Source organism: Cornus florida, unplaced genomic scaffold (genome assembly GCF_030987335.1).
Source record: "Cornus florida cultivar Cherokee Brave unplaced genomic scaffold, ASM3098733v1 CherokeeBrave_3.0.0_Hap2_Chr03, whole genome shotgun sequence".
Lineage (NCBI taxonomy): Eukaryota > Viridiplantae > Streptophyta > Magnoliopsida > Cornales > Cornaceae > Cornus > Cornus florida.
Genome location: NW_026775573.1, coordinates 46,722,872 through 46,733,972, shown reverse-complemented (window position 1 = coordinate 46,733,972; position 11,101 = coordinate 46,722,872). Strand labels below are relative to the sequence as shown.

General features: G+C 32.6%; 1 protein-coding gene across 2 annotated transcripts; it reads right to left on the bottom strand.

The window, feature by feature from the left end:
• Positions 1-493: 493 nt before the first annotated feature.
• On the bottom strand, positions 494-8,731 carry LOC132300421 (12S seed storage protein CRD-like). Of its 2 annotated transcripts, XM_059797469.1 has the most exons (5): positions 8,447-8,731; positions 6,081-6,223; positions 4,326-4,561; positions 924-1,650; positions 494-791 (listed from the first exon to the last, which is right to left on the bottom strand). In XM_059797469.1, the coding sequence occupies exons 3-5, from the start codon at positions 4,522-4,524 to the stop codon at positions 638-640; spliced, it is 1,080 nt and encodes a 359-aa protein (XP_059653452.1). In that variant the 5' UTR covers positions 4,525-4,561; positions 6,081-6,223; positions 8,447-8,731; the 3' UTR covers positions 494-637. The 2 variants fall into 2 exon arrangements, with proteins under 2 accessions (XP_059653452.1, XP_059653453.1); XM_059797470.1 differs by lacking the exon at positions 6,081-6,223.
• Between the last annotated feature and the right edge of the window lie 2,370 nt (positions 8,732-11,101).

Below are 11,101 nucleotides of genomic sequence, written 5' to 3'. Positions count from 1 at the left end.
GGCATATTTAAGATTTTAACAAAAATTATAAGTAATTTTGTTTATAAAAAAATAATAATAATAATTATCAGTGGGTGGAGCAACCCCCCACTGAGGACTTTATAGGTCCATCGTTGTCTAATGTGAGAAATAATAGACTAATTAAATACATAATTGGACTCATTAATGTAAAGCACTTTAAATATAATTGATTAAAGGCACGGATAATGTAGTATAGCTAGTATACGGAAGTACTTCTCTCCCCTTTCTCGCCTATTATTCATAAGCTTTAAATTTTGATATACCAATAAAATTAGAACATATAAACATGTACAAGCGCTACAATTCAAACTAAGAAAAATGAGACCGTTTGTGTAATACACGCACGAGTACGCACGCATATTACAATAGCGATAATCATGGGCGCATCAAGACCATCCATGTAATACACACACAAGTAATAATAAACGGTCAAATAGGCTTGCCCAACCAAAACTTTCACACACGCACACAGTAGAAACAACAAAAACAACAGGATATATGCTGAGCAATTACGTTATTTCATTGTTTTTTCAAATAATATTTAAAAACTGCCACAACATTGAAAACTTCAACAACAATGACTGAAGTGGTAATAATGTAATTAACTTGTCAAATATTAATTCCCTGGAGGGATAAGAACTGTGCTCGTTTTAATCTTGGAATTGAAGAGTTTCACAAATTCTGGAGTCTCATTAAGAGCAGCTTCAAGAACTATTGGAGCCATGGCTTTCCAAACTGATGTGTTCCCAGATAACTTCTCAAATACAGGCCTGCAAAGATATATATATAACAAAGCAAATAGTATGTGTGAGCTAATTGTCAGCTAGGCTTAATTTACTTGCAATTCAAATGTAAATACGTATGAGAGCTCAAGTGTGTATGGCAATGAAAAAGGTGCTTACTCTGGAGATGTTATAACGGTGAAAAACTCCATTCCCTCTCCATCTGCAACATGAGTGACCGGAAAAAATCTGGGCACGACGAACAAGTGACCAGCCTCTACTTTTGCATCCAATGCGCCTTGTCCGTTAATACCCACAATTTGAACTCTACCACTTCCCTTCACAATATAAGTTAATTGTACAGATGAATCCGTGGTGTACATTGGCGAGGACATGGCATTGGCATCCAACTTCACCACATTGGCACTAAGTCCAACTTTTCCGAGCAAAGGAAGTCTTGCCGCGGTCATAGTTGTCACCAATCCGCCATTCTTGACCTTAACACCAGGCGATGCATTCTCAAAGCCGAACACGAGCTTTCCATCACTAGCGTTCTTGCATGGTTTAGGCATGGCTATTCCTTCTTTAAGCCTGACTATCAAAGAACCTGCTTGGGTTTTCACCAGCTTTTTCGTTTCTTCTTCATTCAAATCATAAGCCTTGCTAACGAATTCGGGTGAGAAACCTCCCAGAATGCCTAGAGTGCCGGTGAGAAAGAAATAGGTGAATGACCCCGGAGTGTGAGCCTTGGAAGTTTCTCCCAGGAACACGATAACCATGTCGGTGTCTCCGCCGTTGAACCACCATGAGACTACTCCAATTTCCACTGGGAATGCATCTCCATTTTTAACCATCACGACAGTTTCTTCTGATGTGTTGGGAGACGCCATTCCAACAGTGCAGGTACCTGTGGAGACAAAGTCATGTAACTGTGTGACTGTGTGTTCAATATGTTAAAAGGAAAAAAAAATACGTATTAGTTTTACATTTTAAGTGTAAGGAGCAATAAGTCTTCTAAAATTTTGTTAAGACAATTAAGTCCTATTTTTAGTAAATAATTTTACAAATAAGTCCCATATTACATTTTTTTTATATACATATAGAAATATTGTTATTGTCATTTTCTTGTAATTTGAAAGAAAAATTTATAACATCTTGATACGCTTCTTTTTTTTTCCCCTAAATGATAAATTTTTTATATGACACTGTTTTTTTTTTAATTTATTTTTATTATAATTGGTAAAATCTAATTTTGGTAGGGACCAAAAAGTTGTTCATAGGTATATGTTTGAAATTGCTAATTTTGGTTTAGTAAATTGGTACTAATTAGACACTGTTTTTTTTTTAATTTATTTTTATTATAATTGGTAAATCTAATTTTGGTAGGGACCAAAAAGTTGTTCATAGGTATATGTTTGAAATTGCTAATTTTGGTTTAGTAAATTGGTACTAATTAAAAATTAGAGGCAATGGGTATAGTTATGATTCACTAAGAAAATAATATTAAAGGGATTTCAATAAGAAAGGGCAATAATATTGAAGAAGAAAAAAATTGTCAATGAAATTGTAAACTTTGTAGGAAATACTTATTAAATGAACAACTTTATGGTCCGTATAAAATTCTTAGTCTTTAAAGTTAAAATATAGTACCAATTAGTAATATTTTTTTTTATATATTTATTTTATGCAAGTGTTGGGAGGCAAGTCTCCGGATGGCAATTTTTTGCATCTGGCAGGTTTCGCACCGTCCTCATTCCTAATGGGGTGAATTTAGTGGGCCTTAAATGAATTTGAGACGGGTATAATAAAAATAATTGAAAACTTGAAGCGAGTTTGGAGCGGGGTCAAATTTAGTGATGAATTAACCTGCCCCGACACCACCCTGATTATATATGAGCATTTTATTTTTTTATGTATATATATATATATATAACCTGCCCCGACACCACCCTGATTATATATGTGCATTTTATTTTTTTATGTATATATATATATATATATATATATATATATTTAATATGTTTAAGACCCAAGTTATTTTGCTGAAAGTGTTCGTTAATATAGTAATATTTACTACTTAGAAATTTAAAAGTTGAGTCAACTTATTTATTAGCCCAATTTAAACACATTGGGCTATTTTTTTTTTTTTTTTACATAATAATAAAAGTGCCATAACCCAGCCTACTCCCATTACGTCCTGCATTTAAATGGAGTACACAACGCGGAGTCGATATTTTGTCTATCAAAATAACAACGAAAATGATATCATAATCAACAACCATGCCAGTTCCGAAATAAGTGCAAAATTAGTATGATATATTTTATAACGGGGTGGAGTAAGATTTAGCCAATTTTTCTTTGTCCCATCTCAGAGTCCAACCCTTAATTTAAATAGTCTTTCATGGATAAGTAAATGTGATTTTCTTTGTCCCATCTGACTCTAACCCTTAATTTAAATATTTTATTGTAGATTTATGTGCGTAAATTAACACTTATTCAACTACTTATATATAAATAGTCTTTCATAGATAAATAAAAATGAATTAAATAGAAAAAAACTATACAACGGCAGCATATATGGTGAGAAATTATTATTTCTCTCCTTGATATCGTAATAAAATAAATAACATATATAAGATACATTGTGATACCGATAATGTTGTACTTTTTTTCGATAAATATTCATAATTTTCTTCATTAAATAAATAAAAGTAAATATGTCATAGACTCATAGTACTACATGGTTGATATTCTGAGGTATCTAATATGGAATAAATTATACTTGACTAAATAATAGCCTCAGAATAACTTACCCACATAAAACCCTACTACCCAAACAAAGAATACTGTTATATCAGTAGTTGAGGGGTTGAGCTCAAACTATGAAGACTTAATCATCACAAAATATATAAATATTATATTCTTTCCAATCTACAGTAGAATTTAATAAATAAATAAAGACCAATTCTTCTCCAGCCGAGTGGGACCCAAACATGGTTTATCTCTCCTCTCTCTCTTCCTCCTCTTACCGCCCCCAACCACAGCCGCCACTAATTCCACCAAACCACCCCCAACAACTGCCACTGCATACCGCCACCACTCAACCTCCTACCACCACCAATAGGTTACCCATCTCAAACTGATCCACTGCCCAACGAAATGAAATGTAACTTACTTTAAAATTTAAATAGATTAGGTGGACTCCGTGTAGTTCCATCAGATCGACAAAATGAAATGTCCTAAACATTTATCCAAAAAGATTTGTGTATGTATGTAATTATATATAGACTAGCAACACATATGAGAAAACCAAGAAAATAAATTAAATTAATCAATATTATTTCTTGGATCTAATGATGACTAAGAGACTCACACTTGTGATGATACATATACTATAAAAAAAAATCTCACATGTTAGGTGAAACACAAGAAAACACTTGAAAAAGCATCTAGATCTTGAGTTCTATCTACTTTTCAACATTTATAAAATAATAATAACAATATCTAGAAATTAACCCAAAAATATATACGTATATATATAATTAATTTAATTTGTTGAAAATTAAGTAGGAAAATAATTACCTTGAAGAACAAAGGCAATCTTGGAGGAATCTGCATAGTGAGGTAGAGCAAAACCACGAGGATGCAACATGAGAACACCTGCACCAACCTTAGCCTCACCAAGCAATGGAAAGTTGGAAGGTGACCAACTATGGTATGATCCACCTTCTCCCTCGAACACCTTTTCATCTGCCATCTGGGGTGCTAAGCTTAGCGCCATATTTCCTCTATTACTATCTTCAACACACCCTGTATGTCTGTGTGTGTGTGTGTGTATTTATCAAGTCAGTCTATATTTCCTCTATTACTATCTTCAACACACCCTATATATATATATATATATATATATACATCAAGTCAGTCTATCTAGACTCTAGAGAGTGTTTACACCCTTATTTTCGTTCAATGGAAAAAAAGGGCACGTGGAAGGAATTTTGGATCAAGCCAGTTTGGAATCAATGGAAGGAGTTTGGGTCAAGACTAAACTCAAGAAATTTCAGGAAGAGCATGTTATTCCAAAGGGTTTGTTACACATGAAAAATCAAATTTTAAAAGGAGTCCAAAATGAAAGGGACTTTGAAGTTCAGACACGTGGAAGAAGTTTGCATCAGGCCAAATTCAGAGTATTTCAATTAGAAGACACGTGGGGCATGAGTATAAAAGAGGAGGTTAGCAATAGCTAACCAATACATGCAGTCTACAATTGAGCATGGGTAGCCCAAACAACAGCCCAAAGCAGGCCCAAAGTAAACACAAACACAATTCAACAGCCCAAAGTAAACACAAACACAATTCAAAATAGATGGTAGAACCATTATGATCTGCCCCCAAATCCGGTTGAAGATAGGTACTGGTCAAAGGAACGTGTCAATTATTGGAGTTTTAGTCGTGGAGATTAGAGTTCCCGTGATGGAGGTTGGTTTTCTTCAAAAGTCACGATACAACAAAACGCCGTTTTAACATGGGCCACTACTACCACCATCCTGAGAAAAAGAGTAATAGCCATTTGCTCAGACAAAAAGATATTGTGCAATCTGTTTGGGAAATAATGGCATCAGCACGATTGCATGATTGGAACGTGAGGTTCTAGAAGAATCAGAAGCATGATTATATGTTTGGAACGTGGAAGTTCTGAGAAGAATTAAAGACACGATTGCATTTGGAGGCATCAAGGGACTGTTATTGTAAGTGATTATATTTTTATTCTATAAATAGGTCATTATGTTATAACATAATAGGTCTGCTCAACGCCGAATCAAACACGCATTTTAATACAATTTTCATTTTCATTATAATGCACTTTCAATATGATTAGTCTTAGTCATGCACTTTATTTTTCATTAGATTATCTTACTTTTCAGTCAATTACTTTCTTAAGTAGTTCGTTTCTTCTTAACCAGTTAACCATCTTGAAATTAATCCTTTATCAAAGGCAAAACCCTTGAGGTGTTCATTTCAGACCTCATCACAGTCGTCTGGTCTCGTAATTTTCCTTCTAAAATATTATTTGGATCTCTTTTTAAAACTATTGCAATTCTTGGCACACTCATAGGGTTCCGCCAGAATCCACCACTTTTACAGGCCAAAGTGAGAGAGATTTAGAGTGAGAGATGTCGTACTTTAACCATGTGTGATATGCATAAAATAAATTAATACCATGATCTTCCCTCTACTTATAGACAAGAACAAGTAATTGTCTGTGTACATATGAATATATATATATATATATCAAGTCAGTCTGTACACAGAGAGAGATTTAGAGAGATGTTTGCGTACCTTAATTATGTGACAGATGCATATCCTAGTCCTCTTGATATTTATTGATGAGAACAAGTGTTTGCTCTGTCATTGGTTTGCAAACGTGATGCTACTGCACACGATTTTACTTACGACCAATAGATGCACGTCATGTATTCCTCCTGGTTGACGTGGCTCACTTATATCATAACGGAATAAATATAAATCATCTGCAACCATTTTTTTTTTTTTTTTTTTTTTTTAAAGATGTGTCATGTCATGAGTGTATGGCATTGAATTGTATATATATATATATTTTCAGTTTTGGGATTGCTGACAGTATTTATCATGGGTTGGTCTTCTATTTTGTAGATTTCGAATTTTGAGAAAATCCTTTTTTAGATGGGGATATGATGACCATGTCATCTTTTTTTTTCAAAAATTATTATTATTTATTTATTATTATTATTGTTTATTATAATTATTTTAAATATTTAATTATTATTATTACCAACAGGCCAATGACTTAGTAACATCATACTCATACTTTTCAAAAAGGTTCAGGAATTCGAATCTCAGTAGAAGTACATATGTATGAGTACCCATCAACTAAGAAAAAAAAAAATTATTATCATTTTATTATTATTATTATCATTATTATTAATTAATTATATGATTATTATTATTATTATTTATTTTTATTTTATTATTTATTTTTTTTGTCAATTTTGTCTTAACTTCTGCATCCATTTTCTATTTAAGTCTCGTGATTTCTTAAAGGTCACTTTGTTATCTTAGTCAGAGGTAATGTATATTTTTAGAGACTTTTTTTTTTTTTTTACTTTTGCGTTTTGAATTCGATATCAAGTCAGTCTTTAGGTTATTTGTTAACGTAGTGAGTTATGAAAATTTGGATCGTTACAAACATGTGGGCTATATTTTTTGAATTTATAGTTTGTTATCATGTCTTCTCAAATCAATATATATATATTTGGAAATCTAACTTTGTAAGATGGGTTTTTTTTTTTTTTTTTTTGTTAAACTCGCCGTGAAAGGAATATAGTCAACGGCCGACGTAGAGGTAGTACTCCGCATGATATTTCGTGGTGGGGTACCGGGATGTGTAAGTGTCGTACACTTATTTTGAGCAGCGACAATTCATCAATTATTTGAAATAAGAAATGCTAAAAGACCCGACTACTGTTCACCCGACTTTAACCGACAGACAGTTGTCAAATTCAGATTGGTACAACTAGGCAGACGTTTTCACCCTTCTTGGCACAACTTTACTCTCTCTCATCTCTTTATCTTTCTCCTTTCTCTCTCCTGTGGCGCTTCCATGTTCTCTTTTTCATGTTCCCTGTTTCTTTTTCCAAGATTCTTACGCTGCACTCAGGAAGAACTCTTTGGGTTGGGTACTCTTTGTCATACCAGTGTTCATACTGATTGATGCCCGTTGGTTGTCAATTATAGAGAATCTTAAGAGATTCTTCATCTCGTCTCCGTACGATCAGCAGCGCCGGACTTACAAACGGCCGTCCTAGGGAAGCGCGCTGTGGGGCGTGGTGGCGTTCATCGTCTTGTGGCTGATTTTGGTGCATCATCTTGCAGCTTTTTATTTCTAGTTGGTTTAATAGGTGTGATTTGCAAATCAAAGTACTGGGTTTTGTTCAATTAGATCTAAAAGTTGGGTTAATTCTGCTGTTAATCATGATTGTTATAGGCTTATGTGTTTTTGATTAAGGAAAGTGGTTGGATAACCAAGCCCTAGAGAGAACTGCGTTTTCAATACCTCCATAATGCAAAGCTCTGTTTTGAGAAAAAAAAAAAAAAAAAGAATTGCGTTTTCAATAACTTTAATTTTTTGTTTTTTTGTTTTGTTTTTTGAGTAATTGTCTTTTGATCCTTAAAAAATTGGTTTGTTCTCATGAACTTATTTCTTCCACTTTTTCTCTTCATTTTCTCAGGGGGTTTTTGATATTTGAGGCATTGTGTTTGGGAGCTTAGAAATTGGAGGTACAATAAAACCTTGAAGAACAAGCTGCCTTACTTAACATGTTAAAGAATTTGAAGGAAAAAAATATAAGCCACACCTCCCATTTTCCATTGAAACAGCTATGGACACAGGACATTGTTGAAGTAACACGTACTCATCTATTTCCCCCCTCCCAGACGAGTAATTCTTTCTTGAATTTTAGGTGTTGGAATTTGAAGAAATACACATGGTTGATCTGATGAAGTATTTATTGAGTTATGCAAGCAATCCTAGTTAGACCATTTTAATATACCCACAGCAAACCCAGTTTATTTCTTCTTTCTTTTTTTTCACAGTTTATTTTAGAAAAAATAAAAAGACAAATTCCATACAAAAACTGAAAATATATTGAATAATATTAAATCCATACCTGATATAGGTGTTTTTGAGATTTGATTGAGATTAAGTTTCTTCAAAAACGTGGTTTGCTTGAAGAGGTAAAGCAAATTGAACACACTTCTCACCGGTAAGCCAACTCCTTGCCAGTACAATCTGTGCCGCTCCTCGCCGGTACAATCTGTGCCGCTCCTCGCCGCTTCAGTTACAGATCTGGTCATTCATCGCCGCTTCAATGCACTGTGAGAATCTTGCTAGGGCTTGGAAAAAGAAAAAAGGAACAACAAAAAGGGAAGATGGAAGGACTGCTTATTTGGACAGCCACGTAGGATGTCGGTTAAAGTCGGGTGAACAGTAGTCGGGTCGTGTATCACCGCTCTTTTTAAATATTCTAAAATTGTCCTCCATTGACTTCAATGTGTCTCCTCCGTCATGTCAAATCACTGATTCAGTTCTTGTAAAAAGTTTGGTGACCTTCACCAAAGTGTTAATACATGCATATGTTCGTGAATGAACGATTGAATGCCTGTGTTGTACGATTTAATTGAAAGTCGTCCAAATTTGGTCCTCTGTATTTTTTTAAATTGTTATAAAAATAATTTTTTATTATATGATACTAAATAAGTAATCAAATCTATTTATAATGTATTTAAATGATACTATGAATGTTTATTTTTTGTGAAAATTGATTATGAGATAGAGGGAATATTAAAAAAAAAAAAAATTCAAATAATGGTGGTATCATATATCTTAAGACATTTTCACAATTATTGAAAAAATTATGAAGGTAATCTTAAAGGGATTCGCATTCTTAACCTATATCATTAAATTATCTTTTTTAGAATTGTGTTTTTTTTAAAAATCATTGTTTATATAATTTAATTGATTAATTTTATTTATTTATTTTTTGAGTGGAATTCTCCTCAAAAAAAAAAAAAAAAAAAAAAGAAAAAGAAAAAGAAAAAGAAAAAGGAATTAATACATTTTGAGGTTGAAGACTTGAAGTAATACACGTAAAAGTAGCACGTATAAAATGAAAAAGTCGAGTTTTCCAACGATTGGGAATCTCCACGTTTAAATGCATCCAAAACTAATGTGAGGACCATGTCCTAATAATTGCCAGCCATGTCCCCAACTCTCAATCAAATATTTATCTCATTTTCCACAAATATCACCTCTCTCATTTTATTTATCTAATATTTATCTCATTTTATTTGAACTAATTAAAGTCTTCTTTTTTTTTTTCTTTTTTTTTTTCATAATTAAAGTCCACAGAGAAGTTTAATTTTAATTTCGAATCCATATTTCAATGGGGGTTGCATCCCTATCTTCCTTAAAATATATAAGGTAAAATGCAATAAACCTTGAGCAAGAAATCCTCCGGAATTACAATTTTTTTTTTAACAAAGAAACCCTAACTGTAAAAACCTAACAACTAAAACCCTAATTGTAAAAACCTAACATCTCTCTTACTACAAATTTTACAAAGAAACCCCTGCTCTCTTCCTCTGTAAAACCCCGTCGTGCCTCTAACTCAAATCAAACCTCCTTGGTCCCCTCTTAAACCTATCACGCCACACTCAAATTAGTACATATAGACAAACTATACACAAGTAGATCGTTCAACGTTTATCACTTTGACCTTTTCTAAGATTTGGTGTGTGTTCTCAATAACACTTCTAATATTTTCTTTTCCGCGTACCTGTTAAACAAATTTTATAAAATGACAATTTTACCCTTTCATAGTATAAAATGCAAATAAGATATTATTATAAATGAAAGCATTACTGGTTTTTCCCACTCAAAATCACTTTTTGAGTTTTCGGAGGTGACGAACGGGTTTATGAAAGATCAAAGTAATAAGTGATGAATAGTTTGCTCAAATCTTAGAAAATGTCATTGTAATTTATCCTTAAAAAAAATCATTATTAATCTTAGTCAAGTTTCGATAAAGATAATCTAAATTTTAATTGAATTTTAATCTATAATCAATCCAAATCAAATATATTTACTCAATTATAATCTTGTTAGTGTTATATGAGTGGAATATAGATGATGTGGATTGGATTTGATTGGAATTCGTATCCATATATGGATCCTAATGTTAGAACATAGATTTGGCTTAGATTCACTTGAATCTTCTCCATTTTACCCCTATTAAGGTTGATGTAGAAACTTGAAGGCAAGTCAGAACTAATGCAAATTTGTGTAAATTAAAGACGCATATATTGACTATTCCTAAGGTTTGATTAGCCCGTTCAAGGTTTTTTATTTATTTATTTTATCAAGTTTTTGACAAAAACACTTCCAAAATATAACAAAATCACTTAATTTTCTTGCAGTTAGCAATACTAAATAATTTTGTAAACAGTATATGAAATTGCTTATAGTCTAGAGCAAATACTTCTATTTACATGTTAACAGAGATTGTCATTTTAAATATAAGTCACAGTTAGTTTATGTCTATTCTAATTAATGGTTTAAAAGTTTCTACCATATGTTGAAGAGTCGCGAGCAAAGGAAATTTCCTTTAAATATAAGTCACAGTTACCTTATGTCTATTCTAATTAATCATTTAAAAGTTTCCACAATATGTTGAAGAGTCGTGAGCAAAGGAAATTTCCCCCTTTTTTTACTTTTTTTTTTTTTTTATTAACTTTATAAAAATATTTGGAGGCTCCGTTTGGAT